This window comes from Notamacropus eugenii, chromosome 4 (assembly GCF_028372415.1).
Source record: "Notamacropus eugenii isolate mMacEug1 chromosome 4, mMacEug1.pri_v2, whole genome shotgun sequence".
Classification (NCBI taxonomy): domain Eukaryota; kingdom Metazoa; phylum Chordata; class Mammalia; order Diprotodontia; family Macropodidae; genus Notamacropus; species Notamacropus eugenii.
Genome location: NC_092875.1, coordinates 261,674,629 through 261,697,936, shown reverse-complemented (window position 1 = coordinate 261,697,936; position 23,308 = coordinate 261,674,629). Strand labels below are relative to the sequence as shown.

Below are 23,308 nucleotides of genomic sequence, written 5' to 3'. Positions count from 1 at the left end.
GAATCTCCATGGAAACCCTGCTGGAGTCATCCCCCCACCTGGATGCTGCATGCTCCTTTCTGCCACCTGGCTGCTGCCTGGCCCGCTGCTACCACTTCTGTTGCCTCCTCCCTGTCTCTAACCTGCAGCCTGCAGCATGCGCACTGCCCCCGGGATCCCTAAATGGGACAATTCTGCCCGTGACGTCAGCGCCCAGCCGTCTCCACAGAAACTTTTGTCCCACTGGCCAATCAGGGAGCTTGGAAGGGGCTGGGGAGGGGGGCGGGAGGAGAAGGGAGTTGGGGCGGGTGGGGGGGGGGGGGGGCGTGGAGAGGCGAGAGGTTTGGTGTGTGGAGCTGTTCGAGCTCAGCCTGGGCTGTCAGTCCCTGCTCCAGCCGCTGCGAGACCTTCTCATAGATTCATACACACTCTTTCCTCTCTCTCTCTCTCTCTCTCTCTCTCTCTCTCTCTCTCTCTCTCTCTCTCTCTCTCTCTCTCTCTCAACACACACACACACACACACACACACACACACACACACACACGCTTCATAGGAGAGGGAGGCACTGACCATTTTGCAAGTGCTGGGACAAGACTGCTGTGTGGTGGGTGCAAAGACCCTTCGTCCCCACTTCTTGCTTTCGCTCTGGATACAGAAGACAGGGGAAATACGGCATTTGAATTGGACTAGGCATTTGTGCACTTGTCTGGCAGTCTACTTAGGAAAGCAGCTGAACTGGACGAGTTCATGCCTTAACAGAGTATAATAAAAGGGGAAGGCTTGCAGCTACTGCACGAGGAAGATGGGAACTCCCCAATTTCTACCTCTTTTAATAAATGGAATGAAATATTGAATGGAGGAGCCGCACACTACATTTGCCTGGGAAAATCGTCCGGCGGAACTCACAATTTGGCTACTTTCATCAGAGGAGGGGGTGTTCATTACGTGACAGGGGGAAAAAAGGAACCAGAAACCGAATGTATGAATTTGAAACTATTGGCAGAGCAAAGGGAGAAAAATAATCAAGATTTCATTTTAAACAAAGGTTTTCTAAGCTTTTGTACCATAAACTTACTTCAGTGTCTTGTGACCAGTTTAGCGGAGACGGGAGGATAAACCAGAGGAGTCCTACATGTGTGCACCATTATTAAACTGGCAGACACACCGACAGCCGCCTTCTTTCATTTACCAACATCCAACTGGAATTGAAATCTCTCTTCCGTCCAATAGTTGATCATGTACAAACTCCATATGAACATCAAAATTTGAATAGCTTATATCCTGGGGTTTAACTAATAGGACATAGATGTGGAGCTGCAATTCAGCCCAGATGAATATGAGGAGCTTAAGTTTCATGGTATTTTTTAAAAAAGAAAGAATTCTGTTACTGTGAAACAAATTCTGATAGGTTTATAAGATGACAGGTAAGAACTTTCACTGCTCTTAGCACCTTAACGCCCAAAGCAGTGAGCGCAAAGGAGAAGCCAGGACCCTGGAACGGGGTGAGCTCAAGCGACCAATTTGCCCTCCAGTGTTTGCAACCAGGATAGATAGATGCTGCTTTAGGAAAAGGATCAGTCCTCCAGGACAATCAGGAGAGGAAAAAAAAACGTTGGAGGTTTGAGGAAGGCAGGCTTTTTTTTTTTTCCAACCTGCACTATCTGGGATGGGACCTGGAGGATGGATGTTATCCTAGGCCTGAACACTAGTAAACATTTTGCATTTTTAGTAAACCAAGATATTGGGTTTTAGTTATTTTAAACCAAACCCCTCTGGGCTAGGCGCTGTTGGAGACGTTGGGATGGTCCTGGCTGAACAACATTAAAGAGACTGATCACGTAGAAGGATAAGAAAAGCTTCAGAGACCCTCGTCGTCCCCTCTTCTGTGAGCCGGTGCAATTAAAAATGAACAAGAGACTTGGTAGATCTCGGCACTGATTGCTCCCCACCCCCCTTCCCTGACCCGGACCCTCTCCTCCCTCCCCCACCCCAGCCCCCTAAAGCCAGGATCTGATTGCAAGCGGGACCTCCTCTTGTTCCACATTGTGGTAGTGGATGCATTTTTCATGAGCACTAGGTGAACAGGTGCAAAGTACATTTGGAAAATCCAGGCGGCCCATTTCGGTGGCGTGGCGTGGCGTGGAGGGTGGTATCCGGCTATCTCCGAGGGGATCATGGAGAGCGACCGGGACATGTACCGTCAGTTTCAGGACTGGTGCCTCCGGACTTATGGAGACTCCGGAAAGACCAAGACGGTGACCCGTAAAAAATACGACCGGATCGTCCAGCTCTTGAACGGCTCCGAGTCGAGCTCCACGGATAATGCCAAATTTAAATTCTGGGTCAAATCGAAAGGTTTCCAGCTCGGCCACTCGGACGAGGTCAATGGTGGAGGTGGCAAGCAAGTGCTCTTCGTGCCGGTCAAAACCACGGTTAGTGAAGTCCCTGCCTTCCTCTCGTGTTTGTCCGCCGAGCGACCCACCGAGGCAGCCTGGAGGGGAAGGGGGAAAGCCACAGTTGGCTCATTTCTCTCCCTCCCCCCCTCCACCTGCCCGCCCCCTAGCTATCCCCATATCGCATTTGCCAGGCACGTTTCTCCCCACAGTTAAGTCTTTGTGGTCCTTTATTGCACAGCCCTAATGCACTTGGAGTCCCCTCCCTTCCCCTTCCCCGCACCCTCCTCTGCAGCTTCTCTCCGGGCAGGAGACTGCTTTGGGGGGTGGGCTATTGTCCCGTCTCCACAGCTGCCCGTCTGGCGTGTGTCCTGCCCGCCACATAAAGGCCACATCCTCATCCCACCGCCACTGCCCAGTTTGATAGTGTACGATTCTGATCGATAGTGTACAGTGTCTCCTTATTGGCACAAAGCCCGAGTGTGGCGCTGGTCGTTGATTTGGGGGTTTCCCCAGGATATCAGGTTTTATTGTTAGACCACAGCCTGGGAGACGCGGGGCAGCCGGCAGGCACGCACGCCTGGATTATTGCGATGACTGGTTAGATTTTAGATATGCGGGTGTGTTCGCTCCCCCTCCGCAAATAAAGACGCAGTTAGACGATGATCAACAAAGAGAGAGACGGGCTCTGAGCGCGATCAAATGCTGTATTTATTGCTTACTCTTTCTGGGATCGCTCAAGTCTCTCACAGCTATGAAGCTTGCTTTAAGCACAGTCGCTGGGAACCACTAGCATTGCCAGCTTTGCGAGATCTGAGCCTGGAAAGCTAGACTTGGTTCTTTCTCATAGCAGAAGAGCTATAATGTTGGGTAGCAGCGGGAGCACCAGAATTTCCTATTTAAGAAGATGGGAACTATGGGCCACAAGTAGGTTTGCATATATCAAATTAATAATGCTTCTTTTTCTACATCATGCCACGGTAGGTAGCCTCTTGATTTGGGAGATGACAGAAGGTAACACATCCATCTTTTCATTTCTACCTTGACTTTCTGGTTTCTTAAGCATCCTTATTTACTACTGGCAGTCATTGTTTACAATATCCCTAGAGTATGCAAAAGAGGAGACTTCTAGGGAGCTACTCTACTTTCACCGTGATAGAGGAAAATGAAAATATTTGAATGTAGTTTTTTCAAGGTATTGGTGAGAATACTGTTTTACATTTGAAACAATTTCTTCTACTCAAATAAGAATGGGTTTTTGGTGGGGTATTTTGTAGGTGTCTAGGCACTAGGAAAATGGGAAATGGAAATAAATGACAAACCAAGTATAGAAACTGTGCTGTTTTATTTGGTGTATCTATGAGTCAGACCTTTCCTTTACCCTTTGGCTTTACTCAGGACAATTGTTAAATTGGTATCCTCCCCCATCCCACTATTTAACGTAGGCATAATTTGTAGAGCTGAGTTGAATATTCAAATGATCTCTGTTTATTATAGAAATAGAATGAATATTAACAGTTCTTTTCACTTTATGAAATTATAATTTAAGAATTGAAAATATTTTAAAAATTATCTGGTAATAGAAATCATAATTTATAAGTAAATGGACTTATTTCTCATTTGGACATTACTAGACTAAAGACAAAAGAATAATCCACTTTTTTTTTTAAAAAAGATACTTAATAAAGACATAAAAAATCTTTTGACTAGCATGAGATATGTTTTAGAGAAAATTTTGGATGCCAGAAACTTTTTCTACCTTCCTTCTTCTAAGGAAAACTTATTTCCCTTTGTTAACCTGTCAGGTTGCTTCACCTGTGTATGAACGGAGTGAGCTGATTATGATTTGAATCCAGTCATTTGATAATATTTATACATAATCCCAAATATGACATCAAAATCATGTGAATTTGCAAGATAAAAGTGAATGCCGATCATCACCTCCTCAGAAACATCTTTACTAAGGACACACTGAGTTTGAGTTGTCATGGCATACATAGTTCAAGATGATTACAGAAATGACTCTAAAGCTCAAGATAAGTTAGTGAATTCATTTTGGTCTCCCTTAAAAGAGAAAGCTATCTGGAAGTTTTAGAGAAAAAGCCATCCAACTTTCAGGTGGAGAAAACACAATGGTTTTTGCCTAGAGCTTAAAAGCTCTGCCTCCCATTCAAGACTGTATCAAAATGTTGAAGAGGTTTATAATTCATGAACAACCCTACTGCTCTGTGGTGGTTTATGAAATTTTTATGCTGCTGTTGTCACAGAAATGCAAGTCCTTTCTGCTAGTAAAAACAGTCCATCTCTGTATCTGAGTTTTTTCCTTAAACTCCCCCCAAACCAGAGTTCTTATACTATTTGTTTCTCCATATATGAAAATGATTATTTCTCTCTTTGAATTGCCCATTGGTAATTTTCCATAGGAGTAAACTCAATAAAAAAAAAAATCACTATTTTGACTCCAAAGACATACTAGTTTAAAAAGAAAAGGGGGCATGTGGGGGTTGGGGGGCAGATACCTTTCCAATTCAGTTCTAAGAATGATTCTTAGCTACTGAAGGTGTTGAGATTTGATGCTCAGTTTTGCTGTCAGCCAGAGAGATTTGCTCCTGACCGTGCAGTAATCCACTGCTGCTGGTAATTAGACATCATTACTGCTGCGTTAAAGGAAAAGAGAGAAGGGGAGAGGACAGGCTGGGGCTAATTAACTACTTGATTCTAATGAAAGAAAGAGAGACTGATAGCAACTGGGAGGTTGCACAGACTAGACATACAACATAGACTTAATTGAAGCAAAGATTATCTTGTACTCCATGGTAAAAACACTTGGTCTTATTTTTTTTTTTATTTTCCATACATGATATATAATAGGCTTTAGAAGAGATCTTTTAATGAAGCCTAATATCAACTGGTTACAAAACCACAGTATTAATAAATATTTACTGATAGTATAGGACAGTAGGGCATTTAAAAAAAAAAACAAATGTATCCTTCAATGTATTTGAGATCATCCAAGAACATCATGAAGGGACCATGCCTGATATTCAATTCATTCTGTGGTCTAGGAGACATACTCTTGGTCACCAAGCAACACCATCCTGCCAAACAGCCATTTTAGATTCAGAATCGGACAACACATATATAGTGAAATATTTATTTTTTAAGTCCAGAGAATATTCCATTCTATTTCAAATTACCAGTATTATTTGCCTGTGTTCTTTCAAACAGAGCAGGCTGCCCTGCATTTTAAATGATGCCGAACTTAGACTTTTTTTAGAGGTGAAAAACAGCAATAAACCAGATGGATGACATTAAATAGTCCAAAGGTTTTTCATCAGTAGTACTCATCACTTAGCCTTACTATGGTAGTAGGTTTTCCTTTTTCGATAGTTCTCATTCTGGTTTCTTTGGATTCCCTACCTAGTTGGTCCTTAATGACATAGTTGTCAGATAACACGTGCCTATGACATCATAATTTCCTGTTACCCTATCCAGAATGTATTATTGTCTCCCATATTTTAGAAAGCAAACTTAGCTATCTGCCATGAAATGTTCAAAGCTTTGGGCTAGGAATAAGACTAATATAATATAAACATCTCTTTCAAAAGCCACACTGTTTCAGAAAACTGGAAAGCAAAGTAAGCCTATGTTTTGTTTTTGATTCATTCAGAGGCCAATACCAGAACTCTAATCTAAACTGTGATGAAGTAATGTGAAGACTACTCTTTTTTATATAAATCTGTAGGAACAGACGCTGAAGTCTAAATTGTTGCTTTTTCATATAATTGCTTCCTCTTATATTTATCCCACTTGAGAACATAAAAGAAAAAAATGTGTTATCTTTAGTTACATCTTTAAAAAATAATGATTTATTCATTTCTGCAATCTGTAAGACCCAGATTTCTATTGTTTTGTTGTGTATACTATGAGCTGATTACTGTACAATCATTAGGGTGAATATTCATGTAGCAGTTTATAAACAGTTATGGTTTTTGTGAGTTACTTAGCTGTGGATTTGGTTATATATCCCTCTATATGTTTATCATGATTCACTCCTTTGTGTGAAGGAAGTAAGCTATTTAAGATACCCTACAGATGATGTGTATGTTTGTTCTGGGCACAGATTCATGCCTGGGGCACTTGGCTATGCATACCTCTATGTGGATGGGGTCTTGCTCTAGATGTAGTGGGAAAGTGTCTCTGATAAGATAGCTGAAGCCTTGGGAGACACCTGATTGCTATGATATGAAATGGTCATGAAATTAGGAGGGAAAACCCTCAAATATTTGCCTTGATTTGAGTACAACTTTTTTGTTTTGTTTTGTTTCCTTCCCAATCACTCGTGAATGTAGCCACCAAATACCAAGTGAGGCTCCTCTTCATTCATGTATAGGTTTAACTAGCAGGAGGAATACCCAGAAAGAGATAAACTCTGTTCATTAAGTCTGCTTGGAGAATCACCTTCCTTAACAAAAAGATAATAGTAGAAAAAGAGAAACTGGAAGGTTTCTAAGTATTTAAGGGCTCTTTCCAAATTTATACACCAATCTATCCATATGAGATTTCTTCACTTCAGAAAACCATCTTCTTAGCAATTTCAAAGGAATGAGGAGTTTGCCTATTCTAATGGGATCCCTCTCTGCTTAAAGACCACTCTAGTCATCAGGAAAGGAATATATAAGAGGTTGGCTGGTATATCCTGCTCACAGTAGTGCAGTGACATGGACAGAGGGGAAATGACATAAGAGGGAAATATGTTGAGGGTGGAAGTTGTAGAACTTTCAGAAATTGCAATCCTGGGTCATTAAGAAAGGCCTAGATCAGGGGTGAGGAGCCTGTGGCCTCAAGACCACATGTGGCCTTCTAGGTCCTTGGGTGTAGCCTTTTGACTGAGTCTGAGTGTTACAGAACAAATCCTTTTATTAAGGGGATTTGTTCTGTGAAGTTTGGATTCAGTCAAAGGGCCTTCACTTAGAAGGCCACATGTCCAAGTTCCCCACCCCTGGCCTAGATCTAGTAATTGACTTATGGACTCAAAGGCTTGGAGGACATCTGTGAGATCACTTCTCTTACCCGTCCTCTTCATTTTTCAGATGTGGCCTACAATGTTAAATGACTTGCCTAAGGTCATACATCTAGTTGGTGTGGTAGTGCTAGGACCAGACACAAATTCTTTTAAGTATTCAGTCCTTCTTCTACTAGAAAGAATCTTAAGGTACAGTGGATAGGGCTCCCGTCTTGGAGTCAGGAGGACCTGAGTTCAAATCCAAGCTGACATGTCCTTGCTGTGTGACTGAGCAAATCACTTAACCCTGATTGCCTCCTAAGAAAAAAGAATCTTAAGGTCTGGGTTTACTAACACAGTAAATTCTCTAAGACTATTTTTCTATTTGAATAGTTGAGATGAAGATACAGCTAGCATTTTCCTTTTAGTCTCAAAATGCTATATTTATGAACAGAATCAAGAGAGTCAAACACACATACCTTTAATAGTGTTAGGATGGATGGGTCTGTATACATTTTAATTCCTTGTTGCATTTTGATTTTTGTGTCTTCTATGGTTTATATACCTATAATTGTGTTATTGGTAACCAATCATTATAAAACAATTAAGGGTATGTAAGATATGTAAGACACAAGAATCAAAATGCAATAAAGAATTAAAATAAAGGGTGAATTTTTTATGTACATTACTTGATATATTGCATTAAAGGTGCAACACCTCATTTAATGCATAGAAATAAGGTTTTCTTCATAGTTTTAATCTACTGAGTACTACAAATTATGACATTAGTGGAAAAATAAGAGTACAACAGGACGCTTTGCTTACAATGAACATATGTGTCATTTGAAAAAATGAAACATAGAAATGGTTGTCATAAAGGGATTTAAAATGAGTTATTAAAGATCTAATTAGATAGATAGTATCCTCTTGACATCAAGGGCACTGGCAGAAAGCCCTTGGCATATGGGGTGAAATGTGACAAGCATATGGACAAGAATCACATGATGGTCAGGTGAGGAGATTACAATGTGCATCCCTGAAGGGGAACACTCAATGTTCCATTGTAGTATTGGAATATTTTCCAATGATTAGATAGCCCAGTGAGTAGAATTCTGGACTTGGAGTCAGGAAGATCTGAGTTTAAATCCTGCCTCTGCTACTTAGCTCTGTAACCCTGAATAGGTCACTTCCTCTCTTTCAGCCTCAGTTTCTTAATCTGTAAAGTGGAGATAATGGTTGTGAAGACCAGAAAACATATAAAGTGTTTTATAGACCTTAGAGTACTACATAAATGCCCGCAGTTGTTATTATCTTGTATAATTAGGTACAGAGTACTCAGTTAAATAACTTCATTACTTATAACAAAATTAGATTCAACATTTATCAACCGCATGACCCTGAATAAGTCACTTAACCTCTACCTCAGTTTCTTCAAATGTAAAATGATGAAATTGGACTCAGTGACTACTAAGGATCCTTCCTAAACTCTAAACCTATGAGCCTATGATCCTGGGATGCTAAGATTAGCGAAACTTCATGATTAATAAGGAGTCAGTTTGCTAAAATAAGGAGTTTATATCTTATTACCTTAAAAGAATCCTGAAAATTCCAAGAAGTCTAAGGGAGCAGCATACTTAGGGGTCACATATACATTGCAAACACTTGCCAGTGAATAAGCTTTTTAGAAATCCAAGTGTGGATATTCAATGTCTGATCACAACACAAAACATTTTCAGATACAAATATTTGTTTCAAAGAGCACAATTAAAAAAAAAACTGCTTTAAGGCAACATTCCAAATCTTCTCAAAGGCTAGTTACTACTCAGTCTTCCCTATTTTATTCATTTATTTACTGCTTATCCTGCTTCTTCCACTAGGAAATTTTTAAAAATTGTCATTGTTTTCACAAATTTAGTACTTGTGAATAATCCTAAAATAATGTGCACAGATAGAACAAACCAAATCTTGTCAATAATCTCTCTCTATCTCTCCTTTTTTCCAAATTCATTAATGACTGAATACATATAATTCAGTGTTTCAGTGAATCTTTGATCTCTCTGTTATGAGTACTATATCTATTGGAGTAAATCACAACTCATTTATACCTTCTGGTGTAAGGAAATAGCTTGACATCACTTAAAATACACCTGTACATATATTTTTTAAAATGTTTCTGCTTTCACATGATCTTATTTGCCTCTGTAGCTTTTGTGTTGTATGTTCCAGTGAAAGTGGTAATTTCTTGCGAACCATTGCACCAGTCTCCACACCTAGAATCTTCTCTGCTGTTTGCACTTCCACCTGTTGAAATTCTACTTCAGTGCCCCAGTTACAAAAGCTGTCCCTAGCTATAAGTCCCATCTGCCTAGCTATAAGTGATCCCTTCCTTCCTCCTCTAAAATCTTATGGCATTATGCTTACACCCTTCCTTTATAGTTATTATATTCTAACTTAATCATAGTTGTTTGTATAGCTGACATTCCCTATTATAAGCACTTTGAGGTCAGGGACTGTGTCCTATTACATGAGCATGTCGTTATTTCTCTGATGACATGTTCTTCTTCGGCAACCAAGGACAAACACACACACACACACACACACACACACACACACCTATTAAGCAGTTAACTCAAAGTACTGCTTAGTTATCTCTGTATCTCTTGGAGTTTTGCACATAATAGGAGTTTAATAAGTGTTTCATGAATGAATGAACCAAGTAGTGAACAGAATGAAAGCATGAATGAATTATTTGTGGTTACGACAGTATATTATTTTATTGGATTCTCTGAGATTTTTAAATAGCATGTAGTCTTTTCCTGACTTTTGCAATGAAAGACCAATTTGGAGATTAATGAATTACAATTTTTTTTTTTGCCATAGGGTTTTTTACTTTTTTATTTCATCCACTACTTCCTTCTTCACTCTTGTCTCTCATGAAGAGGTTGCCTTCTCCTTGCCAAAGTAAATCCCCCTTCAATCATTCTTGACCCTGCCCCTTTCTGTCTTCTCCAAATTACTTTCTTCTATCATCCCACTTTTTTCCTCTCCCTATCTATTTTGCATCCTGGGTCATCTCCAGTCATTCTGATGAATATATCTTGTCACTGGATTCAGATGACTCTGGAGGAGAACTGAGGCTGGTGACCTGCACAGCCCTCCCTCACTGAAAACAAAGTCAAGTGCAAGTCATGTCATCAGTTCTCTGATGGCAGGGTCTTCTTCGGCAACGAAGGACAAACACAACGACAGCATCTCCCTGTCTAGCTCCTTCCCTGCTGCTGACACACCCATCTCTCTCATTAATCCTTAAAACAAAAACCTTGCTTGAGCTTACCATCTCTGCTATCATCCTATCACTCTACCATTTCTTTTCTCCTGTCCTAGATTTTTTGGCTAAAACCCGTGAGAATCTAATCTATACTAGGTGCCTCCAGTTCCTCCCCTCTCGTTGTCTTCTAAGCCCTCTGCAGTCTAGTTTCCAATCTTGTCATTCAACTGAATCTCCTCTCTCCAAAGTCACTAATGATCTCTTAGTTGCTCAATCTAATGGGTTTTTTCCTCAACCCTGATACTTCTTGAATTCTTTGTAAACTTTCACACTGTCAGTCACCCTCTTCTGGATATTCTCCCCTTTCTAGGTTTATGTGACATTGCTCTCTACTGGTTCTCCCCTTATCCATGTGATTGACTGCTTTTAGTTCATAATCCAGGTCATGCTTACTAACTCTAGCTTACCTGCAAGACCAAATACAAATTCCTATGTCATTCAAAGCCCTTTATAACTTAGCCCCTTCTTAGCTTTCTTGCATCTCACTCTTTGATCCAGTGACGTTAGCTTCCTGGTTCTTCCAAGAACCATCTCTTGGCTCTGATGATTTTCTCTGTGTCTCCCATGCCTAGAATGCTCATCTTCCTTAAACTGCTATTGGTTTTAATGATTATCACAATGCAACTTATTTAAAGGAAAGGTCCTCTTTGGCTGCTCCTTTTCTGGGAAGTAGCAGGGTAAGCATAACCTTGCAAATGCTTGTTGGCTGACTGAATAAAAAATCTCTTGCAATTTTTTAATACATGGTAAAAATTTCAGAGCCATTTTCCTCCCTCTAAGTTGAGTTTGTTTGTTTGGGTTTTTTTACTTTGCTCTTCTTCTTTGCAGCTAAGATTTCTACAATGGGCACTTATATCATGCTCTCAAGAAATTTAATCAAGTACCCAGCTGTCACAACTGTTCTTGTAGTGGCAAAATTTTCAAGTGTGTAGGAGAGGAGCAAGAAAGCCAGGGATTTGGGGAATTGATTGGAGATCAGGTTCAAGAATGTCAGATCCTTGGTATTTATAGGAATAAAGAAGAATGTGCTTTATAGGAATAGATGTGGTACATGACATTTATTACCTTGATATCTATTCTTAGAATGAATATTCATTGGGAAGGCACTTTATTATCTGTGTTTTTACTATTCTGTGTGGAGGTAGTGGCTATTTTAAAAATGTCTTTGTTTGAAGTTATATATTTATTTTGGGTGAGAAGTGATTAGTTTGCAAAAAGAAATGAACACCGTGTTACTTACATGTCACTATAACTAACAGCAGCAACTGCCAGATGGTTGGCTGGACTTTGGGGTTTAGTCTGTGGCCATGGAGCAAAGCTTTCTGGCATACACAGAGATCTAATTTGTAGCCTTGGACCTATAGTACTATACCATAACCAAGTCATTTCATTGGCCACTGCTTTTAACTTTATAGCATGGAGATTTTCCTCAGTGTTAGGTGTGGGTCAGAGTTCTCTTATCTGGCTCTAGTTGTAGTTCAACAAAGTTTAATTAATGAAAATGCCATACAGAGAGATGCCATTTTTATTGCTACTTCTTGTCTTAAAATGCACAAAAAACTAGTACATGAAAACAATAAATTTTTACTGCTTTAAGTTCCACTAATTAAGAATTAGTGCTAATTTAACTAGGACTGGGCAGAAATTTACCATAAACTATGAAAGTGGGTAAAGCTAGTAAAGTAATAATGTAAATGAGATTCAAGGCAATGTGTTTAAATTTTAAAGCTCTTAATTTCTTCCATTTGCATACACATAATCCATATGCTCATTACAAATGGCCATCCTCTATTCATAAGGCAGATATTATTCTACAAGAAATACTTTGTAAATAGCTAGCTTGAGTTACTGTGTAGATGGACAAAAGAATTGCATCTCCTCCATAATTCAACTTTTCCCACTAATTCAAACTAGTCTTAACCATGTTGATTATATCACATGAGAAGAACACTGTGCTACAGTTGAAGGAATGCTGGGTTTGAAGTCAAAAGACACCTGGTTTCAAATCTTGCCTCAGATACTGATTAGCTGTGTGATTATGTGCAATTTACAACTCCCCTGGATCTTTTGTGCCCACATGTATTAATCAGGGACAAGAATGCCAGTGCTGCTTTCCCTCATAAGGTTATTAAGATCAAGTGAGATGCTATTTGTGAAGCACTTTGCAAATCTAAAAAAGCTAGAACAATGTTATTATTAAGCCTTAAAGTTAGCAAAATTAGCAAATGATATCTCTTAGAACAATACACCTTGCTTTGATACAGCAGACGAGTTTTCAAAAAGCTACGTACAAATCAATTTCTGGGAGTTAAAATATTTTCAGCGTACTAAATTAACTAATTACTTAATGAAATTCCATTGTGAATCTTTTATAAAGAAGTATATGATTTTGTAAAAAAAAAATTCTCCTTACTTTATCAGCTTTGTAGATTATGATGATTGTTTTACATAAAGGAACTCTTTTCCCCTCAGATCTGATCTAATGGTTGGTGTATTATCATCTAATTCATAGGATAAGTACCAAAAGATGGTATTTGTGTCTGGAGTTGTGAAAATGCAACATGCTCTTTTTTTTTTTTTTTTTTGCTTTTAGCAGCACAAGATAAGCATGATGTCCCATAAAATAGAAAACTCTTTCTCGAGATATTCCCTTTCCAGGAAAAGAAGTTAGGAATTTCCCTTTGTTGATACTGAAGAAAAGGGAATATTTTTAAAATGCATGTTCTTTCAAATTTCTTATAAAAATTAAACATGTCTTTATTATGAATCCTTGTCATTTATCTATTTTAACTTAGATATTAAAAAGTTTTTTTTCCACATTTTTAATTCTTGTTTTCTTTATTATGTTGACAAGGGCACAATTAGATCAAAATGCTAGATTGCGGGAGAGAAAGGGATGGGAAAGCAGGAACTATGAAAGAAATGAGCGCTTCAAATTCTAATTTTTCAGGAAACTTGGAATAAGATAGGTCGAATTTCCCATGAAAGAAAGAGACAGTCAAGCTTCTTTTGCGTATAAAAGGGACTTTCAAGTCTAAAGAGGAAACTGAGGAATGTCTCCTATGATCCTAGGTTCTGAAGTAAATTTCTAAATACTAAGTTATCTGTTCACACAGGTATGAAATCTTTAAAATTCTCTTGGAAAAGAAACTTTTACTTGAAAAAATAAATTTTGATGTTTGAAAATAAAAGTATAAAATCCTTTTACCTTTTCGGTCTTCTTGCTCATTACTTCTCTCTCCACATTCTATTTTTAGGCTATTTGCTGTTGCCTGTGACCAACACTCAGTCTCCCCCACTGTCTGTGCCTTTTTGCTGGCTTTCCCACATTCCTAGAGTGCCTTTCCTCCTCACCTGAGCCTCTTAGCATCCCTGGCTTCCTTCAAATTTCCTTTCAAACACCACTTTGGCAAGAGGTCTTTCTCATTTTCTCAGTTGCTACTTGTGATTTAAACATCCATCCATCCATCCATCCATCCATCCATCCATCCATCCATCTGTCTATATATGTATAGATCTCTCATCTATATATATATACATACATGTACATATATGTATATTTACGCTTGTATACATGGGTATAGATATAGAAGATAGATATAGATATTGGCAGCTAGGTGGTGCAGTGGATAGAGTGTCAGACCTGAAGTTAAATCTGATCTCAGACTTAGTGATTCCTGGGCAAGTCACTTAACCCTGTTTGTCTCAGGTCCTCATCTGCAAAATGAGCTGGAGAAGGAAATAGCAAAGTACTCTAGTATCTTTGGCAAGAAAACCCCAAATGGGATCAGGAAGAATCAGGCATGAATGAAACGACTGAACAACACACACACACACACACACACACACAAATTACATATACATAATATACACACATATCACGTATACAAATACATATTATATGCATATACATATATATGCATGTATGTATACATATATACACATGTGTTTTCAAATATAATTCTTGCTATCAGTCACATTAGGTTTAGGTCAATTTATATTACTATATTTCTTTCTCATCAATATTATAGATCCTGATATATTTCCTTTCTAAAATAATCTGGTCCAATGGGATATCAATAATGTTCAGAATTATTTATTCAAAATATATCCATATATGTGTAGCTTTATCTCTCTATTTGAATGATATATTTGTGCTCATGTGGTCATCCCCATTAGAATGTAAACTCCCTCAGGGCAGAAACTGTCTCCTTTTTCACGTGCATGCCTAGCACATTGCAAGCATTAATCAATGTTTGTTGATTATTTTTTAAAGCTATTGAAGTTTCTAGAGAGCTCACTAGAGTTTCCAATGTTAATGATGACAGGCAACAGTTTATCCTGATCATAACCCAATTGAACATCAGAGTGTGACATGGAATTACACCATGTCCCTGTCTATATTTCTCTCCGTATAATTTTGAGATTATGTCTCTTTTAATATTGCTATTTGCTTCGTCCCCTTCCTCCCTTAAGGGTCAAGGTCTCTTGGCTATACACATGAATGGATTAGATGCTAGACCCATCATTTCATTGGTATAGAGAACTCTGAGGTATAGAAAGTCTCTCTACCAATGTTGGTATGCACTTTTTAGAGACTTGCCTAGAGCACTGAGAGTCTGAGAAATTTACTCAGGGTCATGGAATAACATATGTCAGAGACAGGAATTGAACATAGCTCTTCCTGTCTCCTAAGCTGGCTCTTTTCCATTAAGTATGCCAGGAAACTTGAATGAATAAGTGAATGAATGAATGAAGTGAAAAAAGGCTTTGCAAAAGGAAGAAAATCCTTGTTCTCCAAGAGGTTACACATATGAAGCAGTTAGTGGCTAATTAAGGGTGTTTTAGGAAAATCATAAGGAATAGTTATTGAAATAAGAGTCCATTCAATAGACAACATGCTTTCCAGAAGCAATGCTAGGATTGATCTGATTATAGCGCTCAGAATAGAGAGGAGGAGGAAAGGGGAGGGGGAGGTAGGCATGTGCACAGCAGCTGGCTGGACACTGTCTTGGATGAAGAAGTATGGTTCAGTAGTCTAGAACCTTTCAAGTTTGGAGGGTGCAGTAGCAGCATCAGGGTGGAAAGAGAGAGAATGGTTTAGATGAAAGAGTCCTTTGATGATACGTTAGTATTTTTAAAAAAGCTATGATGAAGATAGGGGATATTGGAATTTATCTATAGTCATAGCCGGAATATTGGCTTTTCTAAGACTTTCCACTTCAGAATGGAAAAAGCATTGAGATTTGTTCAGTTGAAAAAATAGCAAAGTTGAATCAGACAACTGAATAATCACATTTAGTAATGGTAACTCACAGGTCCAAGATGGTCATCTTTTGCATATTTCCATGTATATATTTTTAATAAATAATTCTGAATGTTATTGATGTGCCATTGGACCAGATTATTTTAGAAAGAAAATATATCAGGATCTGTAATATTGATAAGAAAGAAATAAGGATAGTAGTATAAATTGACCAAAACCTAATGTGATTGATGGCAAGAATCATTTTTTTTTCTAAATATTACTGGAATATTTTTAAAAATCGCCTTCATTTCCCAATATGAACACCTTTCTACTCTTCTTATACCTTACTCTCCTTGACACACTCTAAAATCTAGTCACAATGGCCTCCTTGGTATTCTTCACTCGCAGTCCTCTTATTTCCCAACTCAAGGGTTTTCATTGGCTTCTAATGCCTGGAACTCTCTCCCTCCTCATCTCTACTACCCTGTCTTCCTTCGAGTGTGAGCTAAATACCCATCTTCTGCAAAATGCCTTTCTCAGTCCTCCTTAATCTTCATGCATTCCCCTGAAACTATCCTCACTTTAGCCTCTCTGTGTCCTTTTCCTTTCTTTATTCTGTGAGCTATTGTTTTGTTTTGGTTTTGGTTTTTTTGACTTTCTTTGTATCCTCAATAATTAGTACAATGCTTGGCGCATAGTAGGTGCTTAATAAGTGATTATTGGTTGACTGACTGACCAATATATTCTGCCCACCTTCCCCTTTAGAACTATTGTCTGTCTTTAATGTAATGAAGTTGTCTCCATTTCCACTGAGTTATCTTTGAAACAGTCCAGTAGGATGTGAGCATGCATTGCTGGGCAACACAAAACATTATAGATAAAGAAGGAGAAAAAGAACATGATGACAATTATAACAATTGCAGTCACTCACACAGTGCATTAGAGAAACAGATAGACAGGAAGAGAACAGGGATTAAAAAGTACAGCAAGGGAATAGAGGAGCAAAGGAGAAAATGAAAAGAAAGTGGACGTTGTGGGGAAAATGGTATGAGATAGAGTGACTAGACCAGAGAAAAGAAACATTATCTTTTTTCTGTCAAAATATCTTACTTGTGATAAAACAAAACGTTGAAAATTATGATCACAAGAGAAACTTGAAGAAGAATTTTAAAAATCAGAATGAGGAAGGTAGAAAAATGAAGACAGATTCTTTTTGAGTGTGGAGTAAGAAGTGCAGTGACAGGTGAAAAAACGAAACAAAACCCAAAACTTTACTAATGTCAGCCTCTAAATCCAAGAATTTAATAGCTGGTCTATAATAGTGAGCAGTTAATTGAATTAGATGAGGCAGCTAGGTGACACGGTGGATAGAGTTCCAGGCCTGGAGTTAGGAAGACTCATCTTCCTGAGTTCAAATGTAGCTTCATACACTTCCTAGCTGTATGACTCTAGGCAAGTCAATTAATCCTGTTTGCCTCAGTTTCATCATCTGTAAAATGATCTGGAGAAGGAAATGACAAAACACTCTAGAATCTTTGCCAAGAAAATCTCAGATGGGGTCATAAAGAATCAGATGTGACTGAAATGACTCAACACCAACCATGAATTGATAACTCTGTGATTAGGAGAGGTGACTAGTCTCCTTTTGGGGAGATGATCTGAGATAGTGTAGTAATGATGGTAGTAACTGGGTAGTAATGGTGATTGATCCTAATTTGGGTTAGGGGTAGAAAGGGATTCCTAAACTTGTGATTTTCTCATTTTAGGCAACTTATTTTGAGAAATATCTGGAGCCTTAAGAGGTTGTATGACTTGCTTATGGTCATACAGCTAGTATGAGTCAGAAGCAAGATGTCCCCAGAGTCCCAGACCTTCCAGACTTCAAAGTTTACCTTGTATCTACTACACCAAACTGCCTCTCTACAATTTCTATTAATAATAGTAATAACAATGGACAATGAAAATACTAATTGCAATCAAACCCAGACATTTGTAGTAAATTGCATTTGATTATCCATCTATGTGTAATTATCTAATTAGTTTTTAAATTATGGGAATCATAAAGGTCATATGAATTTGCAGTGAGTGATTTTAGATCCCTTTGAGATTTGGGAGGTCAAAGATGTTTGAATTACTATTACAGACATGTTTCAAAGTCATTTTAAAGCATGTAAAAATGATCTGAATTCTTAATTTTGGAAATTTGTGGAACAGAAATCCACTCTACCATGCATAATGTTTGAATCCACAGTAAAAATAAAATGCAGTTCTTTATTTCATGTCCTTTCCCACCTCCTCATTAGAGTATAAGTTTCTCAAGAGCAGGGATTATCTATTGCCTTTCTATACATTTTTCTATCCTCAGTTTTAGCATGGTGCTTAGCCCATAGTAGAAGCTTACTAAATGCTAGGTCCTTAACTTGGAAAGTGTTTTTTTAAATCATATGTTCCTGAATAGGTAAATCTTGGGAAACTAAAATGAGCAGTCTAATCTTCCATTTCCTTCATAAAAAAATGATGCATTTGTTTATAGCCTATGTAAGCTACCTCTTCTTACCCTGCACCATCAGGGATGGGGAAGAGTGAACAAACCAGGAGTTTGTATTTTAGGTTGCCACTACCCATAATAAAGAAATGATAAGAAAAGAGCCAATGGGTTGGAACTGAAGGATGCAAGAAAAAGCAGATAGCGAAGGTTTTCCAGGACAGAGAAGGAGAGGACAAGAGATGAAAAATGATTATTCCCATCCTAAGGCTATGAAGGCTGGGCTTCTTCCTCAAGGTAGAAGCAAGTTCAAGATGAAGTTGTGGGTGGAATAATCTGGAGAAATGGCCAAAGCTGAGCATCTGGAAGCTAGGAAGAAAGTTGGAAGAAAAATCACTGCTCTGGATCTATGTCCACCTCCTGCTGCCCTTGCCCCTTCCCCCATCCCAACCTTGAACTTTTACCATTCAAGAGGCCATGATTGGAAAAGCATATGGAGTGGGGGGGCATGTCCATATCCTAGGTAAGATTTTCCTTGATCAGAAAGGAGCAATGGGCGTGTTACATGTGCAGCCTAGGCAGCTGATTATTTTATTATACTTGGTTTACTTCTATGGATAAGAATAAAAATTTTGACCATACTTGTGGATTTGGCTCTATTGATCATGTTCATGTGATTAAGGTCCATTAAAATGGCAACATACAGGGAGAAGGGCAGAATTTTCTCATTGGGTGGAAACTGAGTTAAGGTTATAATTGGATCAATTCAGACTGACCAGACCCTGAACTGAGAAAAATACTGCTACCCAAAAAAAGCAGAGCTGGGGATAGAAGTTGCTTCAGAGACCGAGAACCATAGAAAATTTTGTGTTGGTATATATCCTGTGTTGTGGGATAAAGTACATAACCCTGTGGGTAAGAATAAGACTTTTGTGTCTCAGCCTTCAACCTCAAATAGGATCAGTCAGTTATAACAGCATGCTTGCACAGATTCTGGATTATGGACAATGTTCTTATACTTACTCAGTCACCAATGCAGTGAAACTAGGCTGTGTGCTTGCTCCCATGAATGATGTCTTCAGCAATGTTGTCAGATGCCTTCAGTGAGGATGAAAATGACATGAAAGTCAGCTACTGCATAGATGATAAATTATTTAACTTGAAAACACTACAGACCTGGACCAAAGTGATGAGAGTTGGTGGATGACTTTTTGTGGATGATTGTGTACTCAATGAAGCATTCTAAACTTACAAACAATATAGTTTGTAATTTTCTGCCATGTGTGCTAATTTTGGTCTGACAATTAATACCAAGAAAACAGGGTTCTCTACCAGCCAGCACTGCACCATCCATATGTAGAACCATCAGTTACAGCACATGGGGATATTTTGAATGTGGCTACCTTGGCAGTATACTTTCCAGGGATGTACACATAGATGATGAGGTTGATAGAGACATTGTGAGAGCTAGCTTAATGTTTGGGAAGCTCCAAAAAGGAGAGTTATTAGATTGTCTACCAAACTGAATGTCTATAGAGCCATTGTGCTGACCTCATTGTGCTGACTATGAAACCTGGATGGGACTGCAGTGCCATGCCAGGAAATCGAATCACTTCCATTTGAATTACCTTATGAAGATTCTGATTCTGACAAAATAAGGTACAGGATACTGAGATACTTTCTCAGGCTGAAAGGCCAAATATTTCAACCCAACTTCAAAGAGCACAATTTCAATAGGCTGGCCATGTTGTTCAAATGCCAAATGAAGTTTGTCTAAAAGACTATTTTATGGAAAATTCACACAGAGCAAGTGATCATGTGGAGGTCAGAAGAAGCGATAAAACGACACTCTCACAGTCTTTTCTAAAGAACTTTAGAATCATAAGACATGGGAAAACACTGGCACAGTCTGCCCAGCATGACATGCCCACTTCAAAAAAGGCATTGTGCTCTATGAGCAAAGAAGAGTTGCAGTGGCTCAAAAGAAATATGAGATATGAAAATTTAGAGATATCTCCATTCCAAATGTTCATACAGACTATTTGTATCCAACCTGCAGCAGAATCTTCCAAGCTCCTATTGGTATGATCAACCACAGCTGTACACACTATATTTTGTCCCCAGCACACTGATATGTCATTTTGGTCCTCTTCTAGTACAAAGGACAACAACCATTGAGTGTCTAGAACTGTGCTAAGCCCTGAGAAGACAGATACAAGCAAAAAAAAAAAAAAGAAAGCCTCTGTCCTCGTGGAGTTTATATTCTAATGGGGTAAGATAATATATAAACGGGAATTGAAAAGGGATGTACTTGGGTAGGGTATGGGTAATCTTGAGAATGAGGAAGGGTTCCTGGGAGTACTAACTAATGGGAGAAGAGGCCCATAGGAACATAGCCAGGAGGTTGCTGAAGCATGATGGAGTTGCTTGGAAAATCAAGAATAGCTGGTCTGTAGTACTTCCCTCAAATGGAGGTTGCTGGAATAACTCACCAATAGGAAGAGGAGCTCTCAGCGGCAGAAACAGGAGGCAGCTAAGGCATGGTGGCCATGCCCATAGTGGTGAAACATTACTTCTTTAGTTTAAAGATCTACGCCTTTATCAATAAGGATATTCCTCCTAACAATGGAAATCCAGTGAATTGCTGGGGTGGGAAGAAAGCTACTACCTGGAGGTTGGCCCTTTGAGAATGAATCTTGCATTTAGCTAGTCGAATCCAAAAATGACAAACACACATACACAAACACATAAACATACATACACAAGCCCATTCTTGAGCTCAGTATATCCTTTGGAGACTCATGGTTATCTTCATACTACAGTGAGGTAGAAGAATAAGTACATAGTGGAAAGATAAAGATATGGCTTATCTGTAAAATGTATGTTAATTTATTAAAATTACGTATTTATCAGGGGCATACTGGAGGTTGGGTATGGAGAAGTGAAATATTAAAACTTATTTATTTGTGATTCACAGAATTATAAACCTGATTTATAGATCACAAATCTGAACACAGATCCCTGCTACATCACCAATAAATGGCCACTCAACATTTTCTTGAAGTCCTCCAGCAGTGGGGAACTCAGCACTTCCCAGGGCAGCCTATTCCATTTTTTGAATTGCTCTAGAATTTGATTGGAATCCTTATTTTGAGCCCAAACTTATTTCTTGTATCTATGCACCTGTTACTCCTATCTATGCACCATAGATCAGGCAAAACAAGATTAATTACTCTTTCATATAACAACCTTGCAAATAGTTCAAGGTAGTTATTATGCCTCACTGGGCAACTGGGTGGTACAGTGGATAGAGTGCCAGGCCTGCAGTCAGGAAGATTCATTTGTGAGTTTAAATCTGGTCTCAGAAACTTAATAACTCTGTAAATCACACAAGTAGCTGGGTAAGTCATTTAACCCTGTTTGCATCAGTTTTATCTTTTGTAAAATGAGCTGGAGAAGAAAATGGCAAATCACTCCAGTATCTTTACCAAGAAAACCCCAATGGGTCATGAAGAGTCCACCATGACTGAATAACAAAAATAACATATTGCAGACTCTTATTGAGCTTATATCCAACTCGGAATTTTTTTCCATATGAATTATTTCTATCCATATTTTACCCAGCCTGTACTTGGATAGGTGACTTCTTTGATCTCTCATTCTCTCACCCTTCATTTGCTTATGTGACTGTAAAGTTGTGGTCTGCCCTTGAATATCATTTGTGAAAGTTTGATTGTGAAAGCTTTATAGATCTTGATCAAGGATGCCCTTGATGAATGAATTCATCTTTCACATAAAATATGCTTTCTACTTTTATAGATCTGTGATCTCATCACTGTGAATAGTCCCTCCAGTGATGCAATTCACAACCCTGTTATATCTGCTCCTCCTGTGTGACTCTTTTTCCTGTCTCTTCATAAAATCTGCCCCAGGGGAGCCACCCAAAATGCCACAAGGCTTTCTTTCTTTAGTTCTCTTGAGGTTGACTATATGGAGCCTTACCTAGGAATTCTGGCAACTGGAACAATTTCACTTGAGTTAGAGCTTTGTCTAAAGCATAACTCCTGTGTGTGGCTGAACAAGATTGGAGACAGAAGTCATGAGAATTGAGGCTGAAAAATACTGAGGCAAGGGGATTTAAATGGAAGGATGGGTTGGGGTAGGGAAGTCTATTTAAAGGGTGCTTAATGAACTAAACTTTTTGGAGAAGGAAGGGACTTGGATATCTGTAAATGGCCACAGTCATGATCTGGACAAGATGAAGGAAATTTTAATGGAGGAGTAGTTGTTCAGCAATACTGGTGGAATATATATGCTATTTCCCTTTCTCTTTGAACCAGGAAGGCTACAACACCCCTCAGGGTTTAGCCTAAAGGGCTTGTGTATGTGTCTCTATTGTTTTGAGACCCCTAAAACTCTGTATTTCTGCCCATTTTAGGATGCCAGAGACTAGCAACCCCAGTCCAATTTGATTATTTCACATCAGGTAGCTTTTACAAAGGGATAAGTATTTCATAGGTATAAGAACAAACATTTCCCCCCAGTCACCTACAGAGGATAACACCCCCTCAAGCACATTGGTCTCTGGAAGGGATAGGGAAATCAATCTCAAATTCTAGCTCAATTTCTACATAACATTGGTTCTGCCAAGTTTATGTCAAAGGTGGCATTACTACCATGGGTCCTTCCTCTGGCATGGAGTACCAAAGATTGCTCCTGATGATGATCTTGTAGCATCAGTGCTGCTCTGGTTTCCTGTATTGTTGGATTCCTGGGGCTTGTGTTTCCAGTCTTTGAACTCTCAAGGTACAGACCCTGTGCTTTGTACCTAGGATGAAAAAGAACACACAAACAAACAAAAATCAAGGA

General features: G+C 38.8%; 1 protein-coding gene across 3 annotated transcripts in view; it reads left to right on the top strand.

Annotated features, from left to right (window-relative positions):
* The first annotated feature begins 320 nt into the window (after positions 1-320).
* NOL4 (nucleolar protein 4) overlaps positions 321-23,308 on the top strand; it is a 439,542-nt gene continuing 416,554 nt past the window's right edge. For all 3 annotated transcript variants that reach the window (XM_072604514.1, XM_072604515.1, XM_072604513.1), the window contains exon 1: positions 321-2,412. In XM_072604514.1, the coding sequence (XP_072460615.1) occupies positions 2,155-2,412 (258 nt within the window). In that variant the 5' untranslated portion in view covers positions 321-2,154. The remainder of the gene's footprint in view (positions 2,413-23,308) is intronic.